This window comes from Tasmannia lanceolata, unplaced genomic scaffold (genome assembly GCF_043159265.1).
Source record: "Tasmannia lanceolata isolate RefF3 unplaced genomic scaffold, GAP_Taslan_0.1 ptg000006l, whole genome shotgun sequence".
Classification (NCBI taxonomy): Eukaryota; Viridiplantae; Streptophyta; class Magnoliopsida; order Canellales; family Winteraceae; genus Tasmannia; species Tasmannia lanceolata.
The window spans coordinates 11,741,184-11,760,115 of record NW_027518683.1 but is presented as its reverse complement, the minus strand read 5'-3'; the positions used below and the strand labels follow the sequence as shown (position 1 = coordinate 11,760,115).

At 38.0% G+C, this 18,932-nt stretch overlaps 1 protein-coding gene across 2 annotated transcripts; it reads right to left on the bottom strand.

The window, feature by feature from the left end:
- Window positions 1-2,471: 2,471 nt before the first annotated feature.
- Window positions 2,472-18,678, bottom strand: TAFII59 (TATA BOX ASSOCIATED FACTOR II 59). 2 transcript variants are annotated; one of them, XM_077382201.1, is made up of 13 exons: window positions 18,563-18,678; window positions 14,834-15,013; window positions 10,362-10,448; window positions 7,206-7,307; window positions 7,012-7,120; window positions 6,201-6,307; window positions 5,921-6,058; window positions 5,743-5,838; window positions 4,708-4,832; window positions 4,125-4,257; window positions 3,889-4,014; window positions 3,659-3,770; window positions 2,472-2,948 (listed from the first exon to the last, which is right to left on the bottom strand). In XM_077382201.1, the coding sequence occupies exons 2-13, from the start codon at window positions 14,957-14,959 to the stop codon at window positions 2,593-2,595; spliced, it is 1,617 nt and encodes a 538-aa protein (XP_077238316.1). In that variant the 5' UTR covers window positions 14,960-15,013; window positions 18,563-18,678; the 3' UTR covers window positions 2,472-2,592. The 2 variants fall into 2 exon arrangements, with proteins under 2 accessions (XP_077238316.1, XP_077238315.1); XM_077382200.1 differs by lacking the exon at window positions 18,563-18,678 and adding an exon at window positions 16,903-18,009.
- Between the last annotated feature and the right edge of the window lie 254 nt (window positions 18,679-18,932).

Sequence of the window (18,932 nt, the reverse complement as noted above, 5' to 3'; positions counted from 1 at the left end):
TCACTTAATGAATTGGATGGGAATGCGATTTCACTCATTTCAGTCGTTTTATTTCATACTTTTACGAAGGAAGAGAGAGAGGGGTTATGTTCTTTATTCATCATATTCTTTGATAATAGTTATATATTATATTTGTGTATGTAATTTTGATTAGTTTTATTGTTTATAAGCATTATTATACACATAGATTAAAAATAGATAAATTTTTAATTTAGTTGAAGAAAATGCATAGAGACACACAAATAGTGGACTGCCATTCTAACTCTTTTTTTTTAAAAATAATTGTTTACTTAGCCTAGTGGGACATAATAGGATACTCCGATGGACGGTCCAACTTAAAATGGATCGTGATCATGACGTGGAAAGTAGGATCCAAAGAACAATCCAACTCTGACCCGACCAATAAAGAATTTGAATGGATCGTGACTGTGACATAGGTGGATCCGAGCCGAAGTGGATCCGTTGACACCCCTACATTTATATTTCTTGATTAAAATATTATGAAAAAATTATTAAATTAACCTTTTTCTGTTAATCGCTTGGAAGAATGGAGAGATGGGGTGTCAATGGACGTCCGATGGACCATCCGAATCTGAAACTCAACATCCGTGGACACATTTAGTGACCCAATAGTAGGATCCGATTATTACTGATTTATTATTCAATTTTACCAAAATATTCTCTAATTTTTATAACTTTAAGTATTATTTTAGGGGTTTTTCAGTAAAAATAAGTCATGAATTTTTTCCAACAATTCACATTTTTAGTATTTTTTTTTTAATCATCTCTCTCAGATCTCGAGTCACTCTCTCTGTGATCATCCTTCTCTAACCTTTCACCCCAAGTCCCTAACTCACTGCATTACAGCAGCCTGGGGCTGAGGCTCACCCTCGCAACTACTAATCAAGTTTGCATTCGCCCTCTTTTGAGAATTTTAACCATGTGAAATGTAAATATGACCTACTAGGACACTCCAATGGACGGTCCAATTTGAAATGGATTATGACGGAGACTTGTGATGTAGGATCCGACGAACACTCCGAATCCAATCCGGTCAATAAGAGATTTGAATGAATCGTGACTAAGAGACATAGGTGGAATAACATAATAAGGTCCGCTTTCAGAATCAGACACTGGAATTGGGATTTGATTTTAATTCTGCCTGATTCTGACATTTGGTTCAAAAAAAAGAAGATAATCAAGGAGTGTGGAATTGACACCGGAGTGGGTGGGGGTGGGGGTGGGGGTGGGGGTGGGGGGTGTTAGGAATCAATTACCCGCCCCGGTCAGAATGGAATTTTTATTTTTATTTTTTTCATTCCATTTAAGGGAGAATCGGAATATGATGCGTTTCCTGATTGCAAATGTTAGTATCGTTCGCAGTAATCCGTTTCTTTAATTCTTTTTTGAGTGTCATTGGTGAATGGTGAAAGCACGGGCATTGTTCTTCAATGTCTTTTGGAAAGAATAACATACGTTACTCTCTTTGTATTACGTGTGATGCGAGCATCACTTGCCAATTAAGAAATCTCATCTGATACTAGGATTTTACTACGCTCAAGTTCTAGTTTGGTTTATAACAACACTCCTCTCAAGTTCACAAAAAACCAGATGTTGTAAAAATTCCCTAGGAAAAATATGACATGGGTAGGAATGTGGCTTAGCAGTAAAAAAAAGGGTCTGATATTCCTCTTCCCTTCCCAACTTTGTTCTTCTATGTGTAAAAACTCAACCCGGATTCCCAAAATTGACCCGAGTTGCACCAATGCCAAATCCCTTCCCAACTTTGTTCTTCTATGTGTAAAAACTCAACCCGGATTCCCAAAATTGACCCGAGTTGCACCAATGCCAACTGCCCGTCAAGGGGCTCTGTCTGTGTAGACTACTATCAGTGCAATCCCAGTTGCACCACTTACTTTGATATTTGCACAAGCCCAGTTGTCTTTTCTTCGCTTTTTAGGAAATGTAATAACCTTTTGGCAGCTCTTTGAACACTAAAACTTCGAAAATATCAAAATAAGGTTGTGCTGATATCATTTCCCTATTTTTATTTCCAAAGACTCCACCTCTTTGGACATAAAAATGGATGTAAAATTTGTTTTACGTTCATTTTTACAACATAGAACAACTTTTACGTCCATTTTTATGTCGAAAGAAACAGAGCCAGCATAAATCTGCGTTTTGGAAGTATTTTCCTCATTATTACTCATATCTTGTTATTTTTCAGAAGGCTAACAATAAAATATTGAAGCATTGGCATGAAATTATGATCGAGGCCCGCAAAAATCAACCCTTTAGAAACCTAAAATGAGGAATTTTAGATCACGAAACCAAGACATCCAATCCAGATGGTGCACAGCATCGGCAAGGCTTGTGTCAAACAGACCGTCCAATGGGTGCAATCTTGAGCCAATGACATGCCCAAGGTGGAGCTTAAAAAACATCTGAGAAACACTGATGTTGCACATTGATTAGATCCAATCTTAACTAAATTCTCTTCAATATGTTTCTCAGATAATGTACAGGCTTGACTTTCCTCTTCACACTATTTTTTACTCTCACAACTGATCTCACTAACAAAACAACCTTCATTTACAAGAAGAAAGACATAGGGGTTGATGGTATGAAGGAAAATATAGCTTCACCAAACAATTCAAACAGTGCCGCCAACAGATGCCCGGCATCCATGTCTTCCTTCCAAGCTTGAGAGAGCAAATTCGACGTTGGTGCAGGACCACCACCCTTGTCTCTTCTGGAAATGCTCTCGCTGGATGCCTGGCCGGATGATGAGGATGGGCCCATGTTGGACTCCCCAGAGATGGCCTGAAACACATCTCCCACACCTTGCAGGTCAGCCGGCATGGAAATGGTGCCCAGCATGCCATCGGATGCTATCTTCTTGAGAGGGGGCTGTTGTTTGGAGAGATCATTGGTCGACTTGCGTTTACCTTCATTATTTGGAGAAACAAGGGTAAGAATTTAAAACCTCCATTGAGTATGACTCTTGCCATGCTTGACCAAAATTTTCTGATTTGGTACATAACGACAAAGTAAAGATGAAGGATATTTATTACATAGAGACTGAATAGTTTGGTTAATTTCCAAATTTATCTGTTTTGTTTATGAAAATGCCGTTCAAGCCGCTTGTAAGCAAAAGAAGAATAAGTCCAGAAGCTGTATATGATCACACTTTTATCTCAAAGGTGAGCCCAACCTTTGATCAATCACGACCACTCCACTTGCTGGGCAAGACTTCTTATGGTCCATGGTCCAGATTCCAGAATCAAAATCTGCAACGGTTGGATGATCCTAACCATCAGATCAAAAGTGTTGAAGTGGATACCATGTTAGGGCCCACACTATGTGGACAGACAGGATCAATCAAAGGAGGACCCATATATTGGAGTGCAGGTGAACCTCATCATACTATAATGAGGATGCCCCACTTTGGGTCATGGCTCTTTGGAAAATATAGGGGGCACAGTTCTTTAAGATTTCAAGAGCTTATGGAATTAATCCTAATAAATTGGCTGGAACTGGGATGACAGAGGTGGTAATAACTCTAGGAGGATAATCTGATAACCAGACCACAAAAGCCCAAAAAAAGATGGGTAACAAACATTGTTGAAGAAATAAGGGAACTCCAACACGGTCTTACCAGGCATAGTAGTCACAACTCTTTCATTGGTCCTCCAAACAGCACGTGTTGGCGGGGATAACAATCCGGGAAACAACTTGATCCGATCATACAAGCACCGTCCTGCAGCACGCTGGAAAATATTTTCCAGTGTCAACCATTACACCATCCGAGTAAATGGCTACCCAACATTTCAACATATAACACGTCAACAATAATACAAGAGCAGATTGAAAGGGAAAGAGGCGAACCAGTAAGGCGCCATAAACAAGCCAAGCTTCATGCCTTTTCATCTCATTCTTTTGCTTTTCAAGTAACATCTCTGGTTCTATAAGTTGCAGATATGCCTCCAGATTAGGCAGTATTAGTAGATGCACCTATCAATCAAAGGATAAATCATTCGAAAACAATATAGGCAGATGGAATACAAAGGTGACAGCTGACAATAAATTTCAGAAAATGTTCAACATGAAAAAAAAAAGGATACCACTTTAGTTCCCAAAGCAGCAAGCCCTTGAATAGCACCATAATGCTGGGTCAATGCTTTCGTAGGGTTCAAAAAACAATGAAGAAGAGTTCTAGTCACGCGAGGCTGGAGATTCGCATATGCATGCCCAAATCTGCAAAATATCACATACTTCAATCCCTCTAGGCAATGATTGCTAATAAAATTTAGATAAAACAAGTGCACCTTATATATGGAAAAAGAATAGAAAAGCCAATAATTATACATTATTCTGCTTCTGCACAGGATTACCATGCAATAAAATGCCATATTATGAAGTACTGCCATTCAAAATATGTGTGTGTGATGTATAACAGTCACAAATATAAAATGGTTTATACCGCGAAGTAGTGAACAATTTAATATGTGTCATCTGTGATATCGAAAATATTTTACCCTTTTCAGTGTGATCAGATTTGTTTAACCATTTGTGTGATTCAGTACTGAAAATGTAAATCATGTATCATATTTATGCTCGATTATCAAGTTATCTTTGAAGTATGAAGGTGTCATCGGAAAAAGTGAGCAAAGGAAAGACAGGAAACATAGTACCAGAGGATCTCACCTTTTGCATATTGAAGCCACAAGGTTTGCAGTGAAGTCTCTAAGCTCCCAGTGGTTGTCCACAAGGCTATTCCCCAACCTTTTGGAAACAAGGCAAGTAACTACAGATGGCATCAATTGGTGCAACTGAAGGAAAAAAAAAACAACTCATTAGATAAACAAAAAGAAAATATTAAACATGGGAATACCTCATGAAAACATCGGCATCATTAAACAAACAAAAACATGAAACAATTTGCAACAAAATCAAACAAACAAATGCAGCACTAATGAAAAGTAAACATAAAAACTGCAACGAAAGAAGCTCACTCTGCTATTTCCAACCAAGGCAAAGATTTAATCCCCTGATTAATGGGTTTAGAGAAGGGGAAGGTGCTCACTCTGCTATTTCCAACCAAGGCAAAGATGTAAGCCCCTGATTGAAGGGTTTAGCATGGATCCCCATAGCTATGGGATTTAGGCCAGCCAAAAATGCTCTGATTTGTGGACACTTTAGTGGCCTGAAACCTTTGCTTCATTCAGAATTGTGGCAAGCCTATCAGGGCCCGTTTTCATATGATCCCAGACAACCCAAAACACCCTTATTATTTGGGATTTGGGCAATCCAAACTCCCTGAATTATGGTCCAAAATCCTGTTATGGGGGTTTTGACCAGCCAAAAGCCCCAGCTACATTTGCAGAACCAAAACCTTCGTATTCCAAGCCATGGGATTCTTTTGTCTTGTGCACATTTTTGTAAGGTAACAGGTAACAAAACTAAAACGTCTTAAGGTTGTTTTGAGTTGTCAAGCAGAAGTTAGCATGACTTTTGCTCATTGCATATGTTTAAGAGAATATTTAGTAGTCTTCTCTATATTTGTCGTGAAATAAAAAAAGGAAATAATAGATGACGGTCATATAAAATTAACAAAACATAGACCATCTCTTGAACTTGAAAAGAAAAAGGTGAACTGTTGAGAAAATTAATTAATTATGAGATACTAAAATATTTAAGATACGGCAAAGATAATCTCCTGTTCAACAATAAACAACTTACATATGGCTCGATGTGTATGTGCGGATTCCGGAGAAGGCTGCGGACAACGCGCATCAGAGCAAACAGGAGGAGGAAATCATTCAAACTCCGAGTAACCTGAATTGATAAAAAACAACTCAAAATGAGCAAAATAGAGATATTTTTTAACCTCAAATACATGCCACAAACATATACATACCTCATCTGCAACGAAGTATGTGAAATAAGGAACTAAAGGATGAAGCCCGGAATCAGTAGCCAAACTCACTAATGCTTCTTTAAATAGAACTGAGTCAGACCTACTTACGGTAAGCTCAGTGATTTTATCAAAATACAACTGCAAAGTCAATCATAAAAACCATATTTATCAAAGAGAAAATAAAAATAAAAATAAGTTGTTCAATTGCAACAAGGTCAGAGAATGAAATATTAATAGGGTAGACAGTTTTAGAACATCAGACAGAACATATGATATTTACCTGGAGTTCTCTAGATAGTACATGCTTAACGGGTAGTTTAATATCAACAGGAAGTCCATCCTCTTTGCTGTGTTCAGACTTTTTGTTCTCTGAAGGGGCGACAAGTGCTAATAACGAAAAGGAAAATGATTTTAAGGTTAATGCCAGGCAAGGAATATTGACTTGAAACTTCAACAGTGAATTAAATAAACAGGTCCTAAGGATAAGAGTAATATAAGGCATTAAAAGAAAACAAAAATGGGGGGAAAACACTGTAGCATTTGCTCCATACATGCCACACAAAGTTCCAAGACTTAGGAACCAGAAATTTCAGAAGACACTAATTGAAATAGAACAAATAGTTAAAGGTAAGAATTCTCTTAAACTGATCCAAACTGTTCAAATTTTGCCAACAAAAACCTAAATGCTGGGAAGGAGGAATGTAGAAAGGTATGAGTCAACATCGATCGCATACCACAAGGGATGGGACAAGATACACTAAATCTGCAATGACTTGTAGATGAATACGAACAAATACAGTGTTTAAATAATACTATAATTACTTTGATGCCCTAAACGGGGATGGTTGCAAAGGTTTGGCAGTCACATACACCACAGAGGGACGGGACAAGATACACTAAATCTGCAATCACTTGTAGATGAATACGAACAAATACAGCGTTTAAATAATATTATAATTACTTTGATGCCCTAAACAGGATGGTTGCAACAGTAGGTTTGGCAGTCATAGTTTTTAATAAACTATGACTGCGAAAGATAAATTATGATTTATGGAATTAAGAAAATAAGCTACATTTTAAATGTATTGGACCTTCTACTGGAGCATTTTCTGGAATGGCAGGCTGTACTCCTTCGATAGCTAGCCAGTGAACTACAACTGAAGTATCAAGTGGTGCTTTTGGTAGAGGTGCTTCAATCACCTGCAAAGCACAAGTAGAGGTAAATGTATGGAGTTTAGATAATAAATTGAAGAAAACAAGTGAAAGTATAATGAGTAAATCTTACATCTTTAAAATCGACTTCTTTGTCATCAACATAGAATAAATCTTTATGGCCGACCGCCCTTTTGAAACGCAAAGGATCTCCAGAGGCAAACCCATAAATTGGCTGAAGCAAAACCATTAGAATTCATAAGCAAATGAAAATCCTGCAGTGAAATTCTTTCAGAAAAAATCAATAAAAAACCACCAAATATAAAAGGAATCAAAGCAAAACTCCGTAAATACAGGGGTATGCGGTACATGTTCTCACAAAACCTTGCCAAAGAAGAAAATTTTTGTGTGTGATCAACATGTGCAAGTATTCAAATAATAAAGTGCAAGTTCTAAGCAAAACCTAAAGTCTAATAGTTATCCCGTGTTAATTAAACAATATCGTGCCATAACATAAGAACACTCGAAACAGAAGGCATTTTCAAGAAGTTTCAAAAGATCGAAAACAACCACAATCTTAGCAAGGGAATAAAAAATTCTCACCATCAAAGGAAAAACTCCAAATTTCTTGAACAAGAAGAAATTTATCTCTATCAAATCAATTTTGCATAGTTCAGCTGTACTTAATGAGCCACCTGTTTAATAACGGGAATTGAAGGCCGCAATAATATCAAGGTAAAATATGTATCCAACAAGTAAAAGGCAGAAATGGCGTGTCAATGAAAAATGAATACGAAAATGACACAGCAAATAAAAGAGAAAAATATAGGGATCAAATGAAGAGGTTGGGCAGACACTGCTACGAGCTACAATAGACAACACTATCGTGAATGAGAGAAGCCAAACCAAGAGACCTGAACAGTACTTTAGTATCCCCGTACACATATTTATTATAAGGTTATTGTTGACATTTTCTAATATTATTAGTTTTAATTGTTCTACAGTTTCAAATGGAAATGATGCCCAAACAAGAATAAAAAACATATGTTCCAAAAACTGACCAAGCTAGAGTATCCTATCAAACATGTGAATATTTGAAGAAATTATAGAGCATTAAAGTGTGATTGTTGGATTTTCACTATAGCATGTTAAAAGTGGAGACATCAGATCAAATCCACTGGTGCATGTATGTAACTACTCGTGCATATGCATGGATAATGTGGTGTCATGGAAGCATCTGGGAATCAGAAAATCAATTTCTAATAGAGCCTTCATTTATGCATAAGAAACTACCACGCTTCCTTTTGGAAAAGAAACCACCCGATCTCCAACTCCCCGCATGGTTCACATATGTTCCCTAAAGAATAGGAAGAAATTTAAAATGGTACCAACATGAGAAGTATCCATAATTTCAGATCTGTGGTAAAATAAACATCCAAGTCATCTAATATTCAGCGCACTACTCTCATCACCATGAATTGCTTATATTTCCTTTGTTTCTTGCTCTTTTGAGAAGCTAAGACAATACATACATATATATAGAGAGAGAGGAAATGGTTTGTGAGCGAGGTGGGGGGGGGGGGGTTTTGCGGGGATCCAAAGCATTCATTTGGAAGGCCCTTCCATGGATAGGGTGTGTACCAAAAATCAGCCCTATAGGATCATCCTAACCCTGCCATTTGTGGAGGGGACAAGAGGGCAGAAACATGGACACACAGTGTCTGCCCATTTTCCCCTCCACCTTTGATTGGGTTAGGATGATCCTATAGGGCTGATTTTTGGAACACACCCTATCCATGGAAGGGCCTTCCAAATGAATGCTTTGGATCCCCCAAAAATGTGGTCCTCCCTATGGTTTGTGAGCTCTGCTCAGATAAGCTTATCTGAGTAGCTGCTCACAAACCATTTCCTCATATCACAAACCATATATAGGGGATTTCCTAGGCAATTTTGCGTGAAGCCATTTCGCAGCTTAATTACAAAATAGAGTTGGTTTCTTGCAACTCTCCCTTCCAGACGACTGACCTATTAGAGAACTGCATTCCTTGCAACTCTTCTCAGGATGATCTCATTCCACGATTCTTCCTTCTCAAATGAGAATAATATAAATACATCTATACTTGACTCCTTCTCAATCCCAGATAAGAAACTCAATGATTACCTTACTTATCAGCCACAAAATTACTTTCCAATTAATATGTACAGAGAAAGGATCCCATCTACCAAGATGTTGAAAATTACTTCAAAAATGCTTCCTAGCACCCAAAAGGAGTTGCTTAGTTTCATCAGTTGAATGATACTCTGAGTCACCTACAACCTAAAAATCACAGACCAAAAGGATACAAGTATTTGCAAATTCGTAGTTTGCAAACCCTGTGTCAAAGCTTTAATTATATTTTAGTAACATCACCGGCCCTATTGGACATATGTACCTCAAAAGCTCCAAAACATCATGTTAATATCTTGTCTTCTGGGAGTGCTTTTACAGCTGCCATTGAATTCCAAGAGGGAAGGTTCCATGTAACAAGATACAAAATATCACTCTTGAAAAAGAAATCACAAGGACAAAGAGCACCCTTCACCAGATCTATCACAATTCGCAACACCGAGAAGGCAAGAACAACCAATCCTGCCTCAAACTTCCCTCCAAGATTCTGCTTGTCTTTAAGACCAAAACACTAAATGGCTGCAAAAAATATTTCAATTCACAACAATCTGGATTGGACATTCCCACGACAATATCCACAACAGCCTAACTCAAAGCACAGAAAATGTGCAGCCGTATTTGAGGCCATGTTTGGATTGCAAGAAAAACATTTCTAACAAAAACAAATCTTGGGAAAATAACAATCATTTACTCTCACAACACTTTGTTCATCTGAGCAAGCAATTTAAAATATCTCAGCAACCAATTTAAATATTAAAATACCTTGACTACTTCAGAACAATCAAGCTGTAGTAAACTAGATTTTACAAAAATGAATTATAACCTGAGGCAAAAGTACTTCTCTATATGAGGAACTGAATTATAGAGAATCTACCATGGAAGAAGAAAAATGATGAGCCAAAGGAAAACTTATTAGCTATTTCAAAAGAAAAATATAACACAATGCCAAATCAACCAAAAGTGAACAAAAGTATATAAGCTGTAAGATCGTCTAAGGAAGAAAGAAAAAGGGAGTAATCACTCAACCCCAGGACAAGAAAGTGAACAGACAAGAAATAATAAATCACATCAGCCCAAAATCAAATAGTCTTTAACTGTTAATACATCAGTAGTAAAAGGTACCTCCACATTTCTTAAGTTAAGTGCACTATCTACATCATCTGCAGTCAAAATAGTTCGCTTTGAGTGGCGCATACACTTGATAGCTTCCTGCAGTTTCAGAATGGGTCAGCATGTCCATTAGGGACCTCAGAGGAAAAATATGGTTTCTTAATACATAATTAAATGCCGGTCTAAGTTTAATTTGAATATAACAGCACAAACACCAATATACGAGTTTGTGCTTGTAATCTACGAATATGATAACAAGTTACAAATTGCGATAAATTTTTCTACCAAATTGAATGGAGCTTCATCTCATACTACGACATCATCTAATCAGCTGATAGAGCGCCTTGACAGTAAAAAATTAACAAGATACAAATTGCGATAAATTTTTCGACCAAATTGCATGGAGCTTCATCTCATACTACGACATCATCTAATCAGCTGATTGAGCACCTTGACAGTAAAAAATTGTCAAGGTAACCATGCCACAGTGAAATAAATAAAAAGTAGAATCCAAGAACCATGTTTCTTTAGAGCACTTTTTTGCAACTTATGATGCACACCCATAACTTAAACAACAATGTACATTCGTTGAAGACAACTAAAGCATTAATAATGCAATTATGCAGTCACAAAAGATACATAGAGCCAGACATTTAGGGGCCCGTTTGGATATGCGGATTTTAGAATCTTGGATTTCCTCAAAATCCTGGATTGGAGATGAGAGAAGGAGACCGTCCGTCGTTTTCTAATTTCTCGCCCTTCTTTCCGTCGAGCGAGAGAGTAGGAGATCGTCCCGTGTTTCCGGGTTTTAGAAATCTCAAGATGGGGGAGAGATTTCTAAAACCTCAATTTCTTACTTTAAATCCAGGATAATGGATTGTCAAATCCAGAATACTACACCGCTTTCAAACTAAAACCTGCATTCTAAAATCCACGTATCCAAACAGCCCCTTAGTAAAGATGCAATACCAATTCCTGTGTGCAATGCTGGCCCAGACATTCACAGGGGCATACCATTTTCTAAAAGACGGGCTAAGTTACCACTTAACACAAGCAGCTAGAAGTAGTATGAGGGGGCATATGAATGCCATCCAGAAATAAAACGAAGGGCTAAAAAGCATAAAATTCTGGAGGAATACTATGCATCCACAAGGACCATCAATATTATTGTGAACCATTAAAATTACTAGTTTTGCAAACAAAAACAACCATACAGACATTGGCACTACAACATTGATGTATCGGATGTAGCCCTTCATGATACTACTTGGATGTTAACATCTAGCCATCTACTTCTCTAGTTCAAGTTTGCCAACAGCTTTTACTTTCTATTATTTTTCTCTCTTTATTTTTAAAAAAAAAAGATCTCTACATTCCAAAGAAATTGATACTGCCAACACAATGGTAAACTTCATATTGCAGTTTAGCTACCATTTGGCTTATTGCCCATAATCAAATCAGATCATAAAATCAGTAAAAGAGGGGAATAGCTTAAATAAAAGGAAAGAGTTGTGCTAGGGAAACTGGTTTTATGACCAGGCAGGAAGCCGAGCAAATCAGTTATTGCCACAACATCACGAGAGACTGACAAACCACTTCCCTCAGTCCAACTTAATCGGGAACTTGCCAAAAGGATATTTTTTGGTACATGTGGCACACTTTAGCTGTTGGGTACGGAACTGATTACCATATAAATTTTCAAAGGGAAATAATGCAAACAAATTTGATCTACAGTAACACATAAAAAAAACCCTATTTCGTACATTGATTGGCAGTGCATACATATAGATCTCACACTACATCAACTTCCTCTCACACCCCACCCTGAAACAAACTTCAAATCTAACCCTAATGAATCTCCTTGCATCCACTTGGACTGCAACTACTAAAGATAAACTCCTAACATGAAATTAACAAAAAACATTAAGGGGCCGTCTGGATACGCAGATTTTAGAATCTTAAGTTTCCTCAAAATCATAGTTGGGAGATGAGAGAAGAAGGAGAGTGATTGCTTCACTTCTCTTTAGAATCTTGGATTTTAAATAAGAAATCTAGGTTTTAGAAATCTCTCACACATCCTGATATTTCTAAAACCTGGAAACATGGGATGATCTCCTGCTTTCTTGCTAACGAAAAGAAGGGCTAGAAAACAGAAAACGACGGATGGTCTCCTCTTCTCTCGTCTCCCAACTACGATTTGGAGGAAATCCAAGATTCTAAAATCCGCGTATCCAAACCAAAGTTACCGGGATCGCCCTCCCACCCTCCAACCCACGATCCGGGGACGCTGACCCGAAACGTGGGTCGTTTGCGACCCGGATCACCAAAAATGGCGACCCCGGAGAAAGGGAGCAATGCATAGAGAGAGAACACTTAGGTGGACTAAGAAAACAGAGTTACACAATAGTTTATTAGTTTGTTCATATTTTTATGTTCTTATTTCATAACCAGGCAGTTATTTTCTGCTTGCTTTCAGTTAAGATTGAGAATGCAATATATGTTGGTATTTAATTTAGTGATATTTAGAGATCTTCAAATTTTATATATTATGGATTGGATTGGAACTGGAATTTTCATTTTGAATATATATGAATGGCATACATGAGGTTTTTGGTTTTGTTTATTAAATGTATGTAGTATGGACTATAAAATGATATTCTTGTAAAAAATATATGAAATTATATATATAGAGTACAAGAGCGACCCAGAGTTGTGCTCCAAATCGACCCGCGAGCTAAAATAGCCAACCGACTTAGCCTACTTTCATCGTACCACGTACCAGGCTACCATCGTACCCCGTACTCGTTCCCGTACTGCATACCGGAACGAACCGCGTTCCAGGTAACCTTGATCCAAACGGCCCCTAAATTCATGTGGTAACCCTGATTTCTACTCATAACTAGAAAGCAACCCCTTAACACTCCTATTTAATCTCCAAACTCCTAACCTTGCTCGGATTTCTCCTCAACCATGTCGATCCAGCCTGGAAATCAGGCCTTCTATTGAATTTCCCTCCCAAATCCTGATCAGATTCAATTCCTTGGGATTGCAAGTTGTAAGGATAGTTATACTAAGAGCTTCTCTAACCTAACTTAAAAACCTCAACAAATCTAGGAAAAAAAATCATAATCGTTTTTTTTATGATGACATCAACGTTCTCCCTCCCAATAGCACCAATATTTGCTTCTTCCTTCTCCTTCATCCAGTACGTGTCAATGATCCACTGTGTTAGTTTGGCTTGAGAATTTGTATCAGAATCATATGCAGCAACTAAAACAATCAAAGATATAAAAAGCCAACTCTATTCAAGCAACCTTCTGCACCAAAATATATAAAAAGCCAAAAAAAGAAGAAACTACAGTCAGCAGCAGCATCTGGTCTTCCACAATGAGAACTGCAGAATTTGACCAGACATATTATACATTTGCTTCTTGTTTTTTAATCGGTTCAGTTTCAAATAAGAAGATACGCATCCCAACTTACAAGAAACAAAGATAATCCCAAACAGTCACATCGCATCTATGAGAGAGATTGCTGGATGCCCTTCTCGATTCACGGAATGTGATCTGGGACAAGATGGAAGTTTGTGTGCCTTGGTGGGCAAAAAATCACCAGAGTATAGCACAAGAATGGCTTTTCTTGTTGTCAAGGGGTCAACCTGTGAACAAGGTAAACCCAATGGGATGGGAACCTAAAAACGGGAGGGTACCACATTGGGCAGAAGACGATCCAAAAAGCAAAGGCTCACCCTTCCAAGTGCCGGGTGAGATAGGCAACAGGTATCCAAGCCCTCTAGCCTGGATTTCAATACTTTCAAAGGCCCAATGACCTAGCATCCTTCCCAAATGAAATAGGGGTATGTATTGCTCGCAAATAAAATAGGTAGTAATTTTTAATAAAGATGGCCAAAACAAAAGATTCTTGTCAGTTTTTTTTTTGTTTCATCAGAAACGCCAACGAGGCAGACCAACACCGGCATTTGAAGGTATAGTCTCCGGTCATTATGGTACATGCAAGCCGTTATACGTATCCATTTAGTATGAAATAGCATTCAATTGATAATCACACAAAGTGGCAGTGGCAGCTATAGCAGATTTAGAGTGGGGCACGTAAGTAGCTGTGCCAGAAAAAAAGTAGAGGAAGATCAAGAAGTGGAAGGCTGCAGAACATATAAGCAATGTGGTAAGTTGATATTCCACACTAGATTTTTTTATATGGGAAGTGCATTATGGTCAATAGTTACAGGAACTATTACAACTGGACTTACCAAAATGAATGGTACTAAAATGTGACTAAAGCTGTTAATGAACAAATATGTATGGACGAATAAACACTACAATAGTGAACAGGAAACATGAAACAAAACTGCATTCTAAAATCCTTACCAGGAAGAAGCGTGAAAAATAGCGACTACAAATTCCAGTATATTGCAGATTACTCAAGGATCAAAATTTACTATGATGATATTACGGAAATCCGATTACCTGCATGATCTCTCGAATGCGATACTCCACATCAGGAGCAAGAGCAAGTGCAACATCTGGGGATAAGTTGTTAATGCCAATGCTCTGTGCAATGACCTCAATCGTCTCCTTGGGCACAATGCTCATTTTCCTTCACTGATCTTTCACGAATATTGCACCAAGGAGACTGACCTTGGGTTTCTGTGACACAATGCAGTGAATCATCTTAGATTTGCCATCAATGTAAGACGAAAAAAACCATTTTAGTGGCTAATTACCGAGAAAAATTATTATCTCTATCTGAGTCAACTTTATCTTATCAATAAACATGCTTTAGGGGTTAAAAATATGATTTTGTTTTTTTCTATGTATCTTTTTTTCCCTTTTTCTAGAACCTCCTATTGAGCATAAACAATTCTTCAGGAGTTCCTATTTGAAGAAATCAAATGGGTTTCATTTCAATTTACAATTGATTTCCAAACATACTATAGCAACTCATCATACATACTAAACACACTCAATCTCCATCTGGGTGAACTTCGTTTTATCCAGTCACTATTTTGGGATTAAAAATATGTTTTCTTATATTTTGTTTTCATCTCTTTGATGAGTACTGGCCGAATATAAAACAATCTCTCGACGTTTAAGGAGTTCCCAAGGCAAGAAAATCAAAATAGTTTCCTTCTAATACAAAAGTGGTTTTGGAGAAACAACGGAGAAGTCACAAAGTTTCTACAACAGATTTGGACCCAGTTTCTGTGTAGAAGGGTACCAGATAAGCAAGACCTTCATGGATCTTCAATCATTCGAAGAAAAATGACAAAGGGTCATGACATATATTCGAAGAAACCTAAATCAGTTACAAAATTAAAAATACAAATAAATCTTAGTAAGAGATTGATTACAAAAGGGACTTCAACAAAAGGGAACCGCAAATCTTCGCAGTCGAGACTGAATTTCGAGTGAGGGATAAGACATAAAACAATCAGTTACACATAGCACTTTTGGAATTTTGAAGAGCCTTTTTATCTGTGTAGTTTTCAAAGAGGATGCTCTCCTAGGAGTCTGAAACCCCATCAGGGGGCTCCCCCCATTAGCTCCTATATCGCCGTTAGAACCTTTGTTGATGAGCATTAAAGGTAGTGTGACAAACCGTCCCCAAGCTCCCTGATGAAGTTGTGACACCAATGCTGAACCGTCTGAAGAAATGCCCGGAGATATTTTCTTCATGTTCCAGTGGAAATCTGACGAAGATAAGCGAATAGTCCTTGGAGATTTGGAAGGGAACTTCTAACTATATAGACATGGGATGAGAGATTAAGGAATTAGAAATCAACATATGACAATCGAAGTCCCCAAAAGTATCCACGAAAGAGGCACCCAAAGAAATTAGAAATCAAAATTAGGAGCCTCCCTAGAAATCAATCTCTCTGAAATACTAGACACAACGAAAGCCAAACGATTTCACATTCTGAAATACTACCCTGTTTCAATAATCACCTCAAACCTGCTTCTTATTATTACATAATGAAAGGAAACGCAAACCAGAAATGAGATGCTAACTAAAGGAGCCAATTAAAACAAATCAAGGATGAGATAATACTAAAAAAATGCAGACTCATAACCGCGAAGTAGAGAGTGATGATTGAGAGGGCAGATGTTCAGTAGGCCTAAGTCCTCATATGACAGCAATGAACCATGAGATGCAGAACATTGTGCTGAAATCTATGAACTCCAAGGTTCGAATAAGATAGGAATTCGAGAAAGGCATGAATGTCGCAGGCCATGTCTTCTTTAAAAAACATTCTTCAAATAATTCAAATGCCCTACTGTAATGGAGAGTTAACAATGACTTTGTCTTGAATTCTGTTTAAGCTGGATTAAAGTTCTTATGAGAGCAAAACTTTGAAACAAATTTCAAGTAAAGATAATTTCAACTGGGAAACAAATTAATTTGATGCTCTCATGGGAAGTAGGCAATGCTTATATTCAAATGGCAAATCGATTAAACAAGCAAGCTGAGTTTATGCCATTTAACCAAAACTCAAAAGATTTTAACAAGGAAATTAAAGGGCAAAGAAAGAGATTACCAAGTAGGGGTGACCCCGGATCGCCTTTGCCGGCAATGGAGCTCGGAATTGGCAACTCCTCCTTATCAGAGATGTGAATTGTGGGTACCCGACGGCCGATGGTGGAGATGGAGATAGGGGTACTAGGTATGTTGGGATCGGATTTTGGTTGTAAAGGGAAGAGAAATGAAGTGGGTTCGTGGTGATGGCAAAGGTAAAAGAAGGTGGAGGTAAAGGCTGACGTAGAGATAGTGGCGGGGTCGAAGAAGAGGGTCGGATTCAGTGGCCTATGGTAGGGTTTAATGAAGAGGGTTTCACAAATTTGTGTGAAGATGATGATGGTGATGACGATGGTTTGCCGAGGATGGGAGCTGGGAGGTGGGGTGAAAATGGAAGAAGGAGATGATGACGGTGGCCCATCCTTCCCAACTCTTTCTCTGTATTTTCCTCTCCTCTGTAGCTTTTCCAACGAAAATGGGTGTCCCAAAACCCTCATCCATGGGCATTTTTATCATGGAAATGATATACCCGGTCCCCTCTTTGATTCGGGACACCCCCTATTTAGTGTATTGTGACTACTCTTGTTGGCTACGAGGGGGTACCTGGCTAAGAAGATGGGGAGGCATTTGCCTCTTGCTGTTGCTGCACCCAAGATTGGTATTGGCACACCTTGTCTCAATAAATCCTTTTCCTTGTTTCACTAATGCTCTGTTCTCTCGTCGGGAAAGGAAAGGAAAGGAAAGGAAAGGAAAGGGAATGGAAGGGAAGGGAAGGAAACTGATGTGGCAGAAAGGAAAGGGAAGGAAAAGAAACCTCACAGAAAACCTGTCAGATGAGCGTTTCGTTGCACAAAAACCTGACAGAAAGCTCCCAGAAACTTCACAAAAACTACAGAAATATGTGTGTCGTTGCACAGAAACTCAATAGAAACCTGTTAAACAGAAACTGTGACAAACTAACATGTAGAATTCTGAGTAACTAATACATTAAACCCAAATTCTGTGTTAAAAAAATCAGAAATGTGAATCTCATTACCATAAACCACTAAACCCTAATCCTAACCCTTAAACCCTATTTCCCATCACAAGAGAATAAATACCAAGCAAAATAAATATTCAGCACAAGAGAATAAATACCAAACAAAACATGTTGATTTGCAAAAAAAAAAATACGAACAGGTACGAACAAATACCCAAAATATTGTACCAAATACAAAGAAATGAGGAACGAATACCAACCCTAGATCTACCCAAAATATGAAAAAATGAGGAACAAATACCAAAAATATTGTAACAAAACTTGTTGATTTGCAAAAAAAATACAACAAAATATTTGTAACAGAAGTACCCAAATACCCAAATACAAAAAAATACCGTAACAGAAGATCTATAAACCTTATTTCTGGAACCCTAAATCCATATAAATCATAAACCCTAACCCAAATCTGTACACCCTAAACTAAATGCATAAAATCATAAACCCTAAATCCAAACTCGGAAACCCTAAATACCAAAATATAATGGAAAAAAAAAAGATAAAAAACGAAACCTTAACTAGTGAATCCGAATCCCTACCCTCAAACCCCTTATCCGAAACCCTATATCCAGCAAAAAAATTCAGAGAAAGATAGAGATAGAGACAGAGAGAGAGGGGTGGGGAGAAAGAGAGAGAGGAGACTTACCGGACGAAGGTCTTGAGAGAGAGAGACGTCGACAGTAGTCTTGCGCGCGAGAGAGAGAGAGTCTGGGTAAAGAGAGAGAGACGTCGACAGTAGTCTAGCGCGCGAGAGAGAGAGAGAGAGTGCGTGTGTGTGGGTAAAGTCGGGGAAATATAGAGGTTTCCGATGTATGAGGTGCGGAAAGGGCTTTCCGTGAAATCGCGGAAAGAAAGTCCTTTCCCACGTAATTTTTTATAAATTTCCACGTAAGTTATAAAAGTTTCCGCGGAAACTAAAGAAACACAGTTTTTGGAGTTTTCCACGGGAAAAAAGGGAACTTTATGCGGAAAAGTGGGAAAAGGAAACTAAAAGAACACATCGTAAGGAAAATATA